The following is an 18300-nucleotide window of genomic DNA, read 5'->3' as shown; positions in this document are numbered from 1 at the left end:
GATGGAGGCAACTGGCAAACTGATCTGTTCATTAAAGTAAATGGAACTTGGACAGGAGTAGGGAACTCATTACAAATGTATCAAGCAGCCTTATTCTGAGTCAACTGAAATACGCAAATATAAAAATTTTTATTCAATAAATAGTTTAACATTTGACACCAACTGAAATAATTTCTTATAAATATAAAAATAAAAATGAACAGACAGTATTGATATCTAAAGAGACTTGAGTGAAAAAGTAATGGCTTTCAGCATATTTATGTACGTATTCAGAGAGAAGAAAAACAGGCTTAGGAAGCAGAAGCAGTAGTAGAAGACCTTTTCACAAATGGAAGACCATTTGAATCACCTAGAAGTCATGAGCTATCACTGCAGTACAGTTAACTCTTAAACCAGGAAGATTTCTGTTTTCACTGTTAGCATTTTGTGCAAATTTGAGGGTTTATGTTACAATTGTTTTAATACAGGGATTTTGATAATATGTCTTATTGCATTTATCTGCAATGTCTGTCCTGCAAATTGCTACTGGCGATTCATGTCACTTGCTGTAAAAAAAGATCCCCATAGATACCAGTGAGCTTATGGTAGACTGAGTTAAGATATTTTTAGTTGTTGGGAATTAAGTGCAGTTTTTATATGGTAAGTGCAATTTTTTTAACAAAAAAAAATGCACACGCAGGCATGAACTTAAAAAAAAAATCTTAGCTGTTGTGGCAGTTCTACATAATAATAAGCACAAGTACAAACATACACCTTGATCCTTATGCTCCATATTTGAAGATTCTGAGTTGTTCATATGTGCAATGTTTCAAGTCTATACTCATAAAGTAAAGGCTTCAGTGCCTAATCTGAAAAGGGCACCCCTGACAGCACAAGGGAAACCAAAACCTAGACGCCTCGAGCGTGTTTAGTAAATCTGCCTCTTCAGATCTGCAGCACACGCAGAAAGTAAATCTATGCTGTGTTTGCAGTGAGACTGGACTCTATTATATGCAAGACAGAACTGTGCCTGGGACTTCTTTCACCCTTCTCTTGGAAGGATGAAGAACTTACGCAAATGGTGGTTCCATGTTCTTGTTTAATTTTGGAAGTGCTTTGGTCTCAGACTTTAGGTTGAGTCCTTTATATTGTGAGTGTGTGTGTACACGTATGTGTGCACAGAATTGCCAATAACTCTCTCTAGTCAGTGATCTGTGATATTGCTAGTATTGCAAATTGCATAGCTTTGAGAGGAGGGGGCAAGAAACGAATTGTGAGGGCTTAGTTCTGTAACTGTTCTGAGGGAAAGCTCTACTGAAATGGCTGCAAGTTGAGCTCAAATTGTAATGCATATGTATATTCTGTATATATGTGTAATTACTGTAAAATATGTATTTACAGCAAACATTGGTGTTTGCACAATACTATCACCTTGGTGAGTGAAAGAGCATCCATCTTTAAAATACAACATAATCCCTGAATCCTTCAGACAGAGGTTATTAATTATTGCTTCATGGTGCATCAGTGTTGTCTTTCTTTTAAAAGAAGCTTATGCTGTATAGTCTAGGAGAATGTTCTATTGTAGCAAAGAAGAATTGGTAATAAGCACAGTACAAAATAATTTTGGAGAGCTGGATAATGTGAACGCAATTAAATTAGTTTTGCCATATATGTTTATGACTTGATGCCACTGAAGATTAGAAGAAGGTACTAGCTAAGCCACTTTAGGTATACGAGGGGTTTTTTGATAGCTGCACCTTAAAATTCAGCAGGTGTGATACTACCTGTATTAATGAAATATATGCTAGACAATGTTGAAAGGGATAAAATTTCTTTGCCATGTACAGAACTGATGTAAATATTACTGCAAATAAAACAAGGCTAATAACTACAGGACAACATTGCTGTCATTGATAGTTCCTCTATCATACTTTCTTGCTGCTTTCTGTAAGACAGTTGCCATTCTTCCTCCTGGGAGCTGGTGATATGCCTTACTTCTTTTCAGTGATCCATAGTTAGAAGAACACATTGTGCCTCACGTAGAAAACCCAATTACAGCAGCGTTCCTCTGTTTGCTTTGATTCCTTACCTCTAGTCTCAGTGTTACATATTTTCTGTGTTAAGTGCCAGAGAGGTTATCATAAGTGATAAATGACAACGTAAACTAAAACAGGGGTTTTCATCTGAGTGGTGTATGGCTCAAAACAGTGAATCCTGTTCTACGAGGTGCTGAGCTGCTTCATCTCCTAGGAATGAATGGAAGATCAAAATGCTCAGCAGTCACTCAAGATCAGGCTCATTAGAGGCTTTCTGCTGCCAAAAATCAGCCGCTGACTCCCAGCTATGTGACAGTATGCTGAACACTGGAGGGTAAGATTAACCCTGTACGCCTAGTCAATCTAATAACAAATGTCGCTTCTCAGTCTAACAGCAACATGTGTTCACAGATGAAGGGTGAACAGACCTAGGCGTAGTAATATCGTTGTTATAGTTTTATACTTACATTATCATATAATTGCCAAAGAAACTACGTTCACCAGCTACCAATGTCTAGTGATGACTGATAAGTGATCCTGTTCAGCTCCTATGCAAGTCAAACGCAAGTTTGCTGTCGACTTTGACAAGGAGCAGCCTCTTACAAAGTTGAGAACTGAATCCTGAATGCTTTACCAACTTGTAAAAATAAACTACAAACTTCAAAACAAACAGCTTTTAGCTGGTTTTTGCATGCTAGACAATAAAGTAAACCAAACAAAATTAAGTTGGCAAACATCTAGATGTCAGTTTTTCATCTGGCAGTCTCTATCTTCTGAACTGTAAGCTAAGCTCTGCTAAGCTCAAAGCTCATAGACTTTGTTTTTTAATTAAGAGGAGGAGGGCAGGATGCCTCCTAATACTTGGAATGCAGCTGGTTTCAGACAAGTGAATATTTAATATGACCTCCTATACCTTCTAGCTTTGAACATTGCTTTAACAATTAAGCTCTTCTGGCTCTGTGTTTAAATAGCTGTCCACAGCTACTGCAAATTGATTTATTGCTTGATGAGGATCAGGGATGCTGAGCAAACACAGAACAGTTTCTAATTTAAGTAGTGCACCACTGGTTTTGTTGTTGTTGCCTGATTACTTGTTTTAACATCAGTATGTGTTCTCAATGTAGTTTTATGCTCTTCTGCGGTTTTTAGAGCATTAAAAATGGAGAAGGCATAACACACATGATGTTAGAGTCTAGCTGGTTATCTAACATTAAAATTCCCTGACACTGTCTGCTGATAGATATTAAGCTGCTTATATACCTTTGCTTAATTGTAAAGGTTTGGTATGACATTTTCCACGCTAGGTATCTGCTGAAAGCTGATTTTTAGTTTTAATTTCTTGTTCTTCAACCTTTCTCTTAGAATATTAGCTTAAATTATCCAGGTATTTGAAAATGAAAGTTGCAAATATATGAGTTTGCTCCTAATTAAAAACTATAGCAGTATTTTTGGAAGGGCTTTAGTATGCTCAGCCTGTAGGAAATGTAGTTAAATCTTAAGCAGAACAGAAAGGAGGAGAGTATCAGCACTTAGGTCAAGTGATGTATCCTTTTTTTTTTTCCTTTACTATGGACTTGAACATTTAGACTACAGTCAGCCTTGAATACATACAGTTTTAGCAGCTCTCTTACCTGAGTGTCTCACCTGCAATAATGTTCTACATTATCATTTTGACTTGCTTGGATCTGGACTTAATTGAGAAGAAGTGATGATTTCACATGCTTAATGCACCTCAGTTGTACCTGTGGGATGAGGAGGGGAAGTCTGTCTGACCTGAATGGATGGGGGGGGGGGAAGGAACTGATCTTGCAGCATGGTAAAGTCAGCACAAAGCTCCTGAGAAATTGCATGTGGAATGTGATTAGGAGAAATCAGCAGTGGGAACGGTGAGCGTATTTTGGGACAATGAAATGGTTTGCGTAAGAAAACTAGGCCTGAGCAGTAACAGAGTGAAAGGAAAGAGGGTGGTGGAGGGTTGCAGAGAAGCAAAATTGCCTGAACAGCAATGTAAGGGCTGGAGCTGGGATCACTGTAACTGGGAAATAAGGTCAAGGAGCAACACCAACTTTGTGGTGCTTACCTGGAGTAAAGCACAGACAAGGAAGGTGAATGTCAGCATAACTAGAGGTTAAATCAGGTGAGAAGGCATAGGAAAAGGATCAAGTAGATAATGGGACTGAAAACGAATTAACAACAAAAAAAATCGTGCACAGCTGAAGGTGAATCTGAGACTGAGGAGTCCCAGAATAACATTAAAGAAAAAGTGCAACTAGGACAGCTGGAACTGGGAAAAGAATCAAACACTAGCATTAACTAGATAAGAAAAACAAAACTGGATGAATAGCCAAGACTGAAGAGAGAATGAAGACAGGTTAGAAATAATATGCCAAGATGAGGCAAAACATGGACATGGGAAACAAGCAGATGCGAGTGCGCTATTAAAAAACATCCTCTCCCAGAGCCTGGAAGGGATCCTAAGATTCCCTTTCCCTCTTCTGCAGTAATAACTTTGAAATCCAGTGGTGAAGAGAGATACATCTTTTCAAATGCTGGTCCAAAAATGGGGCTACCTACTCGTGCTAACAGGTACTGTGCAGAGGAACAAAAGATTCCAAGTGGTGAATGAATTATCTGTGTGTCTTCAATGATGTGGCTGTTGCTGGCAGGAGTCTGGTCATGTTTATTCTAGAAACTGAAGGAAGTATTGACAAAAAGGAATGATGGGAAGAGGAATGGTGTCTAAAATCTACAGAGCGCTGAACGGCTTGAAATTTGAGTCTTAGCCCTTGCCTCTGCCACAGAGTTCCTTGATAAAGCTGGTTCAAGGCTTTTAAATTACACTTGTTGCTAATTATTTGCTTCTCATTTTCAGATGCCTGAAAACTCCAGGACTTTATTAGAAGTAGACCTGGATACTCGGTGAGTAAAATTACTGCAACTGAAACCAGTAGGAACCGGGCCTAGAAGAAATAAAGCTTTATATAGTGCCAAGTCCTGACAGGTCTACAAGATATCAAGCCAGGCGATCTGTAACTGTTTCCCATGTGCAATATTCATATCCCCTCACAATATCCCCTCATCTGAGGGGTGTATTATGAAATGAAACTAATTAATATTTTTGAAGCACATGAATACTGTAGCAACAAGCTCCATAAAAAGCCCATGAGGAAATTAATAACTGTATGCAGAGTAGGATCTGAATAAGTGTGTAATGAATAAAGCATGGGGCATGCTTTCAAAAATAAACAGAAAACGTAACATTGAAGGGCTTCTTGTTAATTAAGCACAGAGATCTGTAGGAAAAAACTATGTGAACATACAGTGAACAACTTTCATAATACATGAGTAGATGTGGGAGAGAAAGGAGAAATAATGTTTCACAGGTGAGCTCACTGTTGTTAAGATCATGAGCGCTTCATTTTTAACTTCAAACGTTTAGTTTATATAGCTTACTCGGTATATATTCATGATTGCGTATATGCCTGTTTGTCTATTACTGTAGACAGTCTATTTGCCACAATGCACTTTCAGCTTCAGTATTTCCCTACGGAATAACAATTTGGGGAATTGGGAACTACTTAAACATAGTTTCAGCTGTTTCAGAAGTGCTGTGGTACCTTAGAGACAAGGAATGGGTTTATCAGGAGATGAAAGCAGGAAGGTAACCAGCTCCCGCTGAACTTCGTTGCGTTAGCCTCCTGAAAAATCCCGCGAGTCCCAGTCCCAAGGAGCTGACCAGCCATGGTCTTCAGCCTTCAAAGCCTTAGGCATGCGCTGAGCTTGACGTTTGTGAATAAGCCCATTGTGTCCACCCACCTAAAACTCCACACGAGATGGAGGCCTAAGCAGGAGACAGATAGCCAAAGAATGAGGAGGAGGTGTGAGCAACGATGTTTCAGATGTGTTTTTTTTAGTTCTGCGATTGTGTCTGTCTTTCTTACATGCTTGTCCTTTTTTTTAAAGTTCTTTTTTTGTGTGTGTGTGTGCGTGTGGGAAGAGCTGAAAAGCCTCCAGATTCCTGGATTTTTAAAAAATGAAAATAAAATACTACCACCACTTTTGACATAACTGCATTTACCATTATCTGTAATGTCCCTGTAATATACCCCCAAACCAGGAAATTTAAAGGAAAAGGGAAAATGATTGGAGTTTTTGTTGTTGCTGGTTCTGTGTTCCTTTGGTTGGTTTCCTTCCAGCTTAAGCATTCTGTCTTCCTGGCTATGTGTTCGTTTCTTTGGAAACGGCTGTAGGATGGATTTTTGATTGACTGTGTTGTCAGATGGATTATCAGAGTTGTGAGCTTTTTGGAATGGTAGACATGAATGTGTAATAAGAAAAAATATTTTGTACTTAAAATGTTTCAAAATTTTGCATCATGAAAGAAGCTAGATTGAATATTTAACAGGTTACTTAGGGAAAAAGTTTATTTAAAAAAAAGTCAATTGATTTGGTTACTAGGAAAAAAATTCTCTTAATATGAGGGAAGCATTTTATTAATATGACTGATGGGAATATTAATACCCAATATATGTAGAATAGTTTCTGCAGAGCTGCAACACTTAAATAGTAATTCTAATGTGTAGCTGCTCTGGATTACAAGCAGAAAACAGCTTTTACCCTGACCTATACACACATTTATTTGTTCTAGCACTTATGTGCCCAGATTTCTGCATGATTCCCATCTAGCATTTCTGAGTTTGTTTCCTGTCTTAGGGCTCTGCAAGGCCAGCTGTCCTGAAGGCTGTGAGTGGTTGGTGCTGCTCTGCTAGTGCTGGTGATGCCGAGGTCGGGGGCAGATTGCCGGCCTGAGTCTGAGGGTGACGTCAGTGCCCACCTTGCTGGGAGAGTTAATCTCCCACTGGAGAGAGACTCTAATAATCTCCTCACTGGGGAGACTGGCGTGTTAAGGATCGCACGTTGTACATTCCTGTTCTGAGGCTGTAAAGCAATCGGCAAAGTCAGTGTTTCTAAAGCTCTGTTGACAAACGTGTGCTTGTTAGACAGGGGTTGTTTCTTCTTGGGGTTGAGGTGCACAGGCACAGGAAAGAAAAGTAACTTTTAAAAGGTGTGCATGTATGAAACAAGACTGAGCAGAATAACAAAATCAGGTTAGGGAGGTCCAATATGTGAAATAAGCATGTAATTAATGACGCTAAGATAAACAATCTCCTTTGTGGACATAAAAAAATCATGGAAAATAGATTTCAGATTGGATCAAACTGGTTTCTTTAGCAAAACACAGCCCACCAAACCATCACACAGTGCAAGTGAAGGTAGTCATCAGCCCCGACACTGCTCTGACGGGTTGACAGGGAAGGATCTCTGATAACTTCCTTGGGAGTCAGTTCCAAGTGTCTGGGGTGGTTGGTCACAGAAATTACATTGAGGAAGAGGGGAAGGAACAGGCCACAAGTTTCTCAGGCTTTTCCGTGATCTGGTGTGTGATGCTTTTTGCGAGCACAGCAAACTGAACTGCTGGGACAGAGAACAGTTATTCCTTACTGAAGGCTGCAGCCTTTCAGTGGCAGCTACTCATTCCTTGGCTTTCAACTTTGGAGTAACAAGATTGACTTGGGAGTAACGTGGACACAACCTAGATGCCAAAAACGTAAGGAAGCACAACACATGGATGCTTCAAAGACATTGACGTTACTCAATGCTAGACTCCTTAATATGATCTGTTATTAAGCTGTTATTAGTTTGTCTCAACCGACCTTTCCAGTTTTAACTGTATACGCTGCTGTATGAACTGCTGAGAGTGCCTATCTATAGCAACGCTATAACCCTTCCTTGGCAGGAGGGCAGGGACAGAGGGAGCGACTTCAGGCAGGCAGGAAGGATAGTTTTTGTCTCGCCTCCCCCCTCCCCACCCCGTTTTCGGGAGCAGCTCAGTCTCGATAGCACGCTGTGCCTACCCGGAGTTTGCGTAACTGCCTTTCACCGCACCCCAGCCCCCCCCCGCCTCCGCCGCGGCACCTGGGGCAGACGCGGACGGCCCGCGGCCGCGGAGGGAAGGGGCGCGCAGGGCGGCTGCCCGGGAGGCGCTGCGCCCCGAGGCAGCGGTGAGGGGCGCGCCGCGCCGCCGGCTCTGCCTGCGCTCCTGGCACAGCCGGGGGAAGGGACTATCTCCGGATTTCCACCCCTGCGACAGGGGGAAGGCGGCCGGGAAGTGCTGCGGGGAGAGAGCGCCTGTGCGGGCTCGGACGTGAGAAAAGACGCAGCCAGTTCTTCGCGGCAGCCCTTTCAGAAGTCCGTGTTAAATGTGACACCCCGGCGAAACGGGAGCAGGAGAAACTCCCCGCTACCCACCCCTCGTCCCCGTCCCCGTCCCCCCCGCCCTTTTCCATGGAAACTCGTAAAAGGAGGAGGAGTAGAGTTTGCTACGGAAAAGTCTCACCTTGGTCTTAAACAGTTTCAGGCGTTTCTGCAGGACCGGAGCTGCCCGTCTCGGGGGAGGGGAGGAGGCAGGCAGGGAGGGAGGGAGGGAAATCTTTAGCTACCTACCTACATATATATATATTTTTTTCCGCTTGATCTTATTTTATTCCAGCAGCACGTATCTCCACCCCTCCTCCCTCCTCCCCCTCCAGGTTGATCGGCTGAAATGAGGCTTTGCGCGCTGATCCCTTCTCGGGCTTTAAAACAAAACCCGGCCCCGCGCAGCCGGCAGCGGCTCGGGGCGCCTCGGCGCTGAAGCGCGGCGGGGCGAAGCAGGATACCGCGGAGCGGGGCGGCGGCTCCCGCGGAAACTTCGCTTGGAAAATAAACCTCCACCACTTTCCTGGAGGTCCACGTGAGAACAGGAAAGCCCGACTGCAAGATTTCAGAGTTGCTGCTGCCTGCTGCAATTTTACTTTTTGTTTGCCTTGATTATTTTTTTTTCTGTTTGTTTGTTCTTACTTTCATTTTGGAACCGGTTCCCAGCTGCTTGGCTGAACTTCTGGAGACCAATGGACCTTTTATATTGCCTTCCTCTGTTTTAAACAAACTATGGACGCTTAAACTTTTCTCTTTCCCCCTCCCCCTCGCTCCTTAACCCCCACCCGTCAGCTCATGGGGCTAACACTGCAAAGCAGCCGCAGCAGAGGGAGAAATACACAGGCACTGATTTATTTTCCCGTCTCCTAAATTGCAGTTAATTCTTCTCATCGTCCTCCTCATCACCCATTCTCTCGAGCTTTTTTGGCTGCCGGGTGTCGATCTGTGCATTGTTTTATCTGATCTCGATTCTTTTGTTGTTGTTGTTTAAATGCCATGCACTGCTTATCTAGAGAGAAAGCTATATGGAGATAGAGGCATATAGTGAATGCGCGTGTTTCCATAAGACTATCAAGGGAGCAGATCAGAAGCAGCCCGGATCCTGACCCTGACTGTATGAATAAGTAAGCAGGATGCTGACGACTGTGTGTTAGTTGCCTGTAAGGTTTTCGTAAGTTAAAGGGGGACGGAGGAGGGGGGGGGGGACAGACAAGAGACAGAGCTTAGAGTAAGTGTTTGTGCGGAGGGGGGGAAAGCTCTGACACTTTTCTCTGCTCCCTCCAGCATAGCTGTTGCCTCCCATCACTACGGTTCCGCGGTTTGCTCTAGTGCACCCCACCCCCCCACTCCCTTTTCTTTCTTTCCTTCCTTCTTTCTTTCTCTTTCCCCCTCTCCCCGTGGCAGTTTGCTGATGTGCAGCCCGGATCCATCTTCTGCCAGCAGCAGCGGGACCGGGGTCTGCGGCGCGGCAGGCGCGGAGCGGGACGCAGGCAGCGGCCGCCGCCGCCTCCTTCTCCGCGGGAAGTTTGGCTGGGGTTTAACAGAGGCGAGGGGACGCCCTGACAGACAGGATCTCCCGGCCTGAGTCCACCCCCTGCGCCCACCCACACATCCAGCGACTTCTCCCCGGCGAGGTGGCGGGCTGGGGGCAGGAGGGGCAGCGGCGCTAATGCTCCTCACTCTGTGTTGCACCCGTCTGACTGGGGCTACCTAGGGAGCACCGTCTCTCAGAAGAACCTCCAGGTGGAGAAGGAAAAAAAAAAAACCCAAACAAAAAAAACCAAACCAAACCCCCAAACCAGCCCCCTTTCCCAAACCTGTGGTTCCTCCATCCTTTACCCTCCTTTCCCACGCCGGCGTGGACAGCTGAACCGGCCGCCTAATTCATCTGCACCCTGCCCACCACCTCTCTGCCCGAGGGAGGATGAAAATGCTTTGCTGGAGGATGGCACTGTGGCTGGCCGGGTGGACTGTCTGTGGGAAGCCTTCCTCTTGCTCTGGCCTTGATTATGACTACACTTACGATTTCACTGAGGAGGATAAAGCTGAGGCGATAGATTATAAGGATCCTTGCAAAGCCGGTAAGTGACTTCCACGTCTAATACAGCTCCCCACCCCCTCCCCAGATGGTGACTTTGTCTCTGCTTTATTTACGGCGGTGTGCGTTAGGGGGGAGTCCCGGGCTCACCTGCTCCCTCCCGGGGCAGCAGCGACAAGCGGAGCCGGGCAGTCCTGCGCCTGGCTCCCTCACCTGGGGAAGGTACCCGGGACCCGCTTTTCTGGGACTTCCCACTTCCCTAGCGCCTCCAGCTTAGGTGGGAGAGGGGCGCGGCGGCGGGCACGGCTGCACCGGTCGCCTCCGCTCCGCGTCCCCGGCGGCGTCGTGCCGGCCGCGGAGCCCCTCCGGCACGGCGCCGCCGGGGACGTGGAAGTTGCAGAGGGCATTTCAGCGGGGCTCAAAGGTTTCGAGGCGGGACCGTGCCCCGCAGCACAAGCCGGGAGCGCGGATCGGCCGGGCCGGGCCCCGCAGGCGGCGCCGGAGGGTGGTGGCTCCTCCCGGGGCCCAGCCCGCCCCCGCGGCCAGAGAGGATGCCGCCTCCCGCCGGTTCCTTCTCGCCTTCCTCCGTCTGCAACCTGTCGCTCCCGGCCAGGCACCCCTCGCTTTTGGGGTATATGATAAGTGCACAGCCCGAGCGGGAGAGGGGGGTGCGTGGGGAGGGCAAGGCGCGGGGGGCTAACGAGCTGCTGGGTTTTCAGCCGTGCAAATCCACGCGTGCGTTATCTGTACACCCAACTAGTGTGTGGTGCGGTTTGGTCCTTTACAGCGTGTACTGTGGGGCCGCTGCGGTGCCCCCCGGCTCGCTCTGTGCTTGACCGGCCCGTTTCTAAACCGTGTGGGAAGAGTTGAGTTGTAGCCTCTTCTCACCTTGCAGAGTAACTGAGAACTTTTCTAGGACGTTTATCTTGCCGATTTAGGATGTCAGCCTCCTTAATGCTAGGTACAGTTCTTCATCTATTAAAGTCAGCAGCAGCCAGAACTGACCTCAGGAAACGGGTTCACTGGTATTTCAGTAGACAAGTGTATCTCAATTATGCTTTGTTTTTTTCTTCCCCCAAATGTGTTATGGACAACAGTGGTGGTCCATTCCCAGCAGCTCTATTAAGTAAGTCCTCAAGTTTTCCAGCAGCCTCCTTTGCATTAATTAGTTATTTCATATTCTGAAAACTAGTTCAGCCAAAGGTTGTGTTCACTATGTCTGTGTGGTTTTGTTTAATTTATTGAGGAGAATGTGGTGAACATATATGCCAAATATGCAGACACTATGTTTTTCTAATCACAAAAATATTTTGTTCCTAAGTGTGAATTGTTAGGTCTTACTTGCTTACAACTGAGGAATGCTCAAGTTCAAAAAGAGCAGAAGCAACTGCAAGCAAAACATTATTTTTTCCCAATTAGCACTCACAAATAAATATATATAAGTAACTGGTCATAGTTTACTTGAACTCTTCTTCTGGTCTGTAATTCTTTGGGAAGATTCATATGCATCATTTCATATAATGAGAAATGTGTATTTACTCTCAGTTTGCTCTGGGATTTTTTTAGTACTTGTTTCATAGTGGGAATAATTAAAAATTATGATTCATGATACTAAGTGTTTTAAGGTTAATGCACGAGACAAAGACAACAGTAAGGGACTGTGCAATATGATCAGTGTTGACAATTCTCTGCCATCGTTTTGTTTGGAGGAAGAAACTTTTGTTTGATAAGTTTGGCCCATTGAAATCTCTTATGGAAATTCTTGCTGCTGCTGCTTCTTCACAAGGTGCTTAGATACTACTGTGACAAGAGACAGGTAGATACGTGAAGAGTTAGTTGTGTGTAGTTCCCGTTAAAAGCAATCACTTTGCGGTTTTCTGTTCAGTAAATAGCTCATTCTTTTTTATTTTTTTCAGAACTGAAAATGTGTCTCACTGCTGCACACTGGGCTTGTACCATGTACCAATCGTTTTTAAGAAAAATTAGAAAGTTCTATCTATCCATGAAACTGATCCTCCACCAGCATTTCCCAGTTACTTTTCCTGCTAAAGCTTCCCTAAAGGCTCCATTAATCGTAGCCTGTGAAGTGCTGATACCTGATCAAAGGTGATGGGGATAGCCGGTGCTCAGCCTCTTTTTAGCAGCATAACCCAAATGCGTGTTCTCGCTAGGTCAGGTCTTACCGTCTGGGGTGTGTTTTGGACTCCCACGAGTAATTTTACCGATATCTGCCATTAGGATGGTTTCCACAGTGAGGCCCTAAAGAAGGACAAAGCCAGGCTTCACATTCAGGGGTGTGAATTGTTCACGCTCAAATTTGTGTGCTTGCTCTATGTGTGAGATAACAGGATAAAACAAGATAATCCTTGCTGAGATTGTGTTCAGTGTATGCAAACTTTGTATCTTAGATATAATTAACACCTGCTTTTACTGCATCTTGAGGGCCTACAGCTGAGGCTGTAAAAGTGCTTTTTTTTTTTTTAACTCTTCAAGCTGGTAACACTTGGGTCCCAGGTGTAAGTGAATTTCTGCAACTTAGCAAAATGGGTGAATGCCCAAAGTCAGTTAGGGTTTTACCTAGTGACATACTTCAAAAACTCCACTGAGCTCCATGCAGATTTTACAGACATGCTAGAATAATTTGACCTACCACAATTTGTGAGCAAATAAAATGCTTTGAAAGCAACCACAACTAAGATTCCCTCAAATATGCTGATGCAAGATGGATTCACCTGTGTTTTAAAAGTTATTTGCATTCTGTTTTTCTCCAGTACGTAGTGCTTGCTGCTTAGTTTTTATTCCATAGATCACATGAGAAAACATCTGTGATCTTGTGACAGAAAGCACAGTATGTGAGGCCTCAGATCTACAGTTAGATATAGTTATTCTATATAGATAACTCTTTATAGATACAGTCCTAACTCTGTTGAATCAATCTTCTTTTGGTAGGTCCCTTTTCCCCTATTTTTTCCCTTCTGTGGAAGAGCTGGAGAAATGTACCGGAAACAATGAGACAGCCTCTGAGACATTATTTATAGGTATTCAGTGGGATTATTTATGGGTATTCTGTGTATATTTTAACATTTTCATAAGAAGGGATCATTTCAGCGAGTGTGCCTAGAATCACACTGTTCCTTTGACTTAAGATTCCCAGAAGCAGTGTAGCGCAGCATGGCTACAGCAGAGGCTGAAAAGTACATTTTCTTACAAGGTTTCCAGCTTTGTTGAAAAAAATCTACAGATAACAGGAGTCTGACAGATGCACAGTAGGGCTAGGAGTTGTTTCTGGAACTGATGTTTCCAGTTGCATCTAAACCAGCAGTTATTTTATGCAACACCCCCAAAGTTCAGTCTCGGCAGTGACGTCAGCACCTCTCAGGGAAGAGAAGAGCCCGGAGAAATGTTGAGACGGCGTTGAGGAGACGAGTGTTGGTAGGGAAGCTGTTGACATTGTGCAGAAGAACTTGATGAGCTGTGTGGTTTCCTGTGTGTTTGTCTGCAGACCTTTAACCTATTTATGAATTTTGGGTCATGCTACTTCTCCTTATAACAAGTATCCTGGCATGCTGTAACAGCGGGATGTGATGTAACACAGTTTCTGTGCTTCTGATGTCTCAGATATTTCCTCGTGTCTCTCTGCAGGATGTGCCCTCAGTGTTTACCATTGTGAAGTTCAAATGTAAGGCATTCTTAGTTCATCTTCAAGATATAATTTGCCAGAAGATGGGAAACTGGGAATGCCATGCTCATCGCAATGTCAGGCTTTAAAGAATCTAAGAACATAGATCAGCATTTGTATAAATCAGGTATTACTCCAAAAATTAAGATATCTAGTTAGATTTAAATGGCCACTGTCAAGCTTTTCAGATTGCAGCATGCATCTACGTTTATCTTTGGATTCCTGAAGTTTTTCTTTTTTCCATTCTTACTGCGACTTATAATGTATTAAGGATATCTGTTGAGAAACATACAGAGTCAGATGGGTAGGAAAAGAATTTCCCATCCTGTAATATTTGTTCATAGTCTGCACTTAGTTGATATTAATGGTTTTTTGAAGGCTTTTGTTTTATTTCCCTAAAACAAAACAAACAGAGAGAGATACTCTGATGTGGTCTTCCAATTAAAGTACTGCGAACTGTAGGAGATTAGGCAACAAGTCTTAGTTTTGTTGCATGTCCGCATCACTGAGGACTGTTCCAGCCTCTGGACAGCTGACTGTCCTCAGATTCTAGCATCTCTTCTGTGAGGTGTTTCACTTTCTAAAAAAAAAAAAAGAAAAATGTTAAAGGTTTGGGGAGTAAGCTTGAAGCTGAATTCCTTGGTCTGTTGTTTTTCCCTGTTGTGGGCCTTGGTCGTCTTTGCACCAGAAATTCTGTCTTGCACTGGGGAAACTTTTCCCAAAGAAAACTTCAATGAAACTTTTACATTCTCACAATAGTTTGAATTACTTTTTTTTTTAATTACATACAAAACACTTAATTGGGATTTTGGTTTTCTTTCAAATTATGCATGAGTTGCTTGCCTTGGAACACAAGTTTTTCATTTTTTTTCCCCCCAGTAAAGCTAGATACAAATGTCAAAAGAATAATAATAAAGACAAACAATTAAGTTTACAGCTTCATAACTTGGAAGTTGATTAGCTTGCTGCTGTGTGACTCAGAACAATTCTGTATGTTTGTGTGTCTGCTTGAGAATAAGAGAAAAGTAGGACCGACCCTCCTCGTTGTGTCCATTTCTCACTCTTGTGAGAATCTAAGGAACTCATTTGGTTTCTTTGTACCTTTATAAATATAAAAAAAAAGTTTAGATTGTCTGTAACAGGGGTATTAGTATTTCCTACCTCATTCTGGTGTGAAACCTAGTTATGTATTTTATTTGTAAAGTATCTGAAAATGAAAAGTTGATGGTAAATGTTAAGTATAATTATTATATGGTGTCATCTGTAACTACAATCTAACTTTTGTTTATTGATGTTGTAGCAGCAGCCTTCTATACCACTAGGTTGTTTTGTTTTGGTTTTAGTTTGTGTCTTGTATTCTGGGACATGTGTTTTCAGCTGTAAACATGCTAATTGTGCAGTCTGGTAACACGAAAATTCTTAAAACCTCTGATGATACATTTTGTATCTATTGCATGATTTAGATAATTGAGATCTTTCATCTTTATATTTCAGTCATGCAGTAAATTCTGAAAGATATATTGTGCAGTTTGTACTAATATATTGGTTTTACTGCTAATATCACTTGCCAGATTGACAGAACTGTGACTATTCATGTAGTAAACACATAGTGTAGGCAGATGAAAAAGAAACAAGCTTTTCTGAATAGTCTGTCCCAAATGGCCTCCATCCTGCTGTGGATAAACTTCTAGGGTAAATCAGACTACTGAAAAACTTACGTTTTATGTATTTTCTTTTTCTTTAGAATTTTCCACCATTACTTTATCTGTGATGCTCTTTAATGTGGTATCTCAACAACTTTGAAAGAGATTTGTGTGAACATAAAGTTCTTTTTCTCCTCAGCTTAATTGAAAAGATCAATTCAATAGTGAAACTTTGGGAAAACTGTATTAAATGAGTATATTTGACGTTCTAACTTTGTGAATATCCTTCCGTACCAAAGGCTCAGTTTCATGTCCAGACCACTTTCCACAGGGATCTGTTTCTGAATATATTTCCGGTGCGTCGAACGAGTGACCTGCAAGGAGCAGTATTACATCACTGCAAAACAAGCCTAATTGACAAATCTAATTGAGCTTGGAATCAGGTCCCCCAGGCAAGCTCGGAAACATTCACCACACCTGGATGTCTGCCTTATGTCATTCTTATTGCCCCTCTGGAAAACAGGGTTGATAGGCTTATGACATAATTCCATTCGCTTCTTTTTGGAGAGAAACGATCACGTCTGTGGTGCGTGGTATTGACAGAAGGGCTGTAAAATGGAAGAGTCAACTTCTGGTTTTCACAGGCACAGGGGACCTTGTGGAGGAAAACAGACCTTTTTTTTTGTTCCTGGATGCATTACGGTACTCTAAATTTTATAACAGTGAATAAACTAAACAAGGGGAGAAATCTCTAGTCTTTGTTTAGACAACGTGTGTTTATCCTTAAACTGAAATAGGTTTTTATGGCCTAGCTTAGGATGAATGAAAAATGTTATGGTTATACAATGTTCCTTTTTTTTTTTTTTTAATATATCTGAAGGAAAGATGATTCTAAGAGTATTCCAGAGCAAAACCAAGCTTTGGGCTTTCAAAGCTTTCAGTAGGATGGGCAATCTTCTATAGTATTTTTCAGGCTCTTCTCAGCCTCTTTAGGGCTATGTAATCTACTTCCAGTTATTATTGAATGCAGTTCATTCCTCCCGTTCTTGACCACAAACAACCTCTGTCCACCTCCCTACTACATCCCTTCAGAGCTATTTCAACTGAAAGCGTGATTAGCGAAGTCTTTCGTTATTTTTAGTTCTCTCTTCTCAGGATATTTTTCTTGGCTAAGACAGACCTAATGGCTAATCTGTTCATGTGTTTTAATGCATGTTCATTCTTTGTGTCTGCTGCTCATCCTCTACTTCTTTCCCTGTCACCTCTTTGATTGTTCCTATGACAAGTTTTCCTTTCTTCTGGATTCCCCTTCCCTGCTGCATGTGTTTTCTACTTGCTTTTCAGCTTTTTCCTGTGCTTCTTGACCAGTCACCTAGTCCTCTTCTCTCAGGTTTTTCCCTTGACATATTCTTCCTCACAATTAGCAGTTACTCCCTCCAAATATACCTTCTAGCTCATCATCAGGCTTTCTGTAAGATTGTACTCTACTGCTTTGATAGTTCTGTAGCAAAGAAACTGGGCACCTATGCCCACAGCTGGAAATGAGGAGGAGGAGGAGAAGGATGGGTGGGCTGTGCATGACCAGCATGTTCTTGGAGGCTTGCACTGGAGTGCTTAGTGGGCTGCCAGTGATTTGTTAAACACTGCACGTCAAACCCCAAAATATCCAGCTATAAATATTTATACTGAACACATACATACATGAACCTTCTGTCTCTGTTGGACTCACATACTTAAATATTAAGATCTGATGCGAAGACTGTCCTTGGTGAACAATAGGAGTAAGAGTACTAGAAGTACTTGAAGTGTGAAACTTGTATAAATAGTAACGCACCAGAACAGGTTGAGCTGGGGAGTGTGAAGGTGGAGGCTGTGCTGTGGACATATGTAGAGTGTCGGTGTGCAACCCATGTGAATGGTTGCTCTTGCAGACTCCTGTGGAGGCAGTTCCTACTCATACGGATGCTCTTGGATGACTTTTATTGGGATTTTTGCCTGAGTAATGGTCTGCAAGTGCAAATTTTGAGTGACTATAAATCTGAGAGATTCAAGTATTTGAGAATATTTGAGCACAATCAGATGGCTCTTACAGAGCAATAATACTCCAAAATGTAGGTTTGTGGGTTTTTCCTTCAATATTTAAAAACAGAGATTGTCAAGACCAAAATGCCAAAAAATCAATTTTGTTCTAAAATAACTCCTGATTTTTTTCTTGAGTGTGTGAAATATGATGCTTTATAGGATATGCAGTGTGTATTTAATGAGCTTCTTTGCTATATATACTTTATTGAGATAAAGTCTATCAATAATTGACTAGGAATTGATTTTGAATTTTTTTTATTCATTTTGATGGTTATAAATTATATTGCAGAACAATATGCCTGGTCCGAGGTATCCTCTTAGCAATTTAAAGCACATGAACATTCTTAGCAACAATTTCTGTTACCTGAAACACTTATAATTTTAAATTTCCTTAAATTATGTGGGAGTTTTAATTTCAAAATAGCCATAAATCATGGGTAAAGTTGGTGCTACTCAAGCACAGTGAGTTCAGCTGTGCCAGGACTGTCACTGTCGGTATAATGACACATCTTATCAGGATTCAAACTTTATGAGGTTTCCAGGTTGGTATTCTCATTTCATTGACAAAATAGCAGATTTTGAATA

The 18300-nt window shown here is 42.6% G+C and overlaps 1 protein-coding gene across 5 annotated transcripts in view; it reads left to right on the top strand.

The window, feature by feature from the left end:
- Positions 1–8055: 8055 nt before the first annotated feature.
- TLL1 (tolloid like 1) overlaps positions 8056–18300 on the top strand; it is a 141235-nt gene continuing 130990 nt past the window's right edge. For 2 of the 5 annotated variants that reach the window (XR_008577095.1, XM_054825420.1), the window contains exon 1: positions 8056–10354. Coding sequence is in view for 1 of the 5 variants with exons in the window: in XM_054825420.1 (XP_054681395.1) it covers positions 10198–10354 (157 nt within the window). In the remaining 4 variants the exon portion in view is untranslated. Of the gene's footprint in view, positions 10355–10873; positions 10943–18300 lie in introns of those variants that run through there. The other 3 variants (XM_054825422.1, XM_054825421.1, XM_054825423.1) reach the window with 3 other exon arrangements.

This window comes from Grus americana, chromosome 4, assembly GCF_028858705.1.
Source record: "Grus americana isolate bGruAme1 chromosome 4, bGruAme1.mat, whole genome shotgun sequence".
NCBI lineage: Eukaryota > Metazoa > Chordata > Aves > Gruiformes > Gruidae > Grus > Grus americana.
Note: the sequence above shows the minus strand (reverse complement) of the source record. Positions and strands in the feature narration are given on the sequence as shown.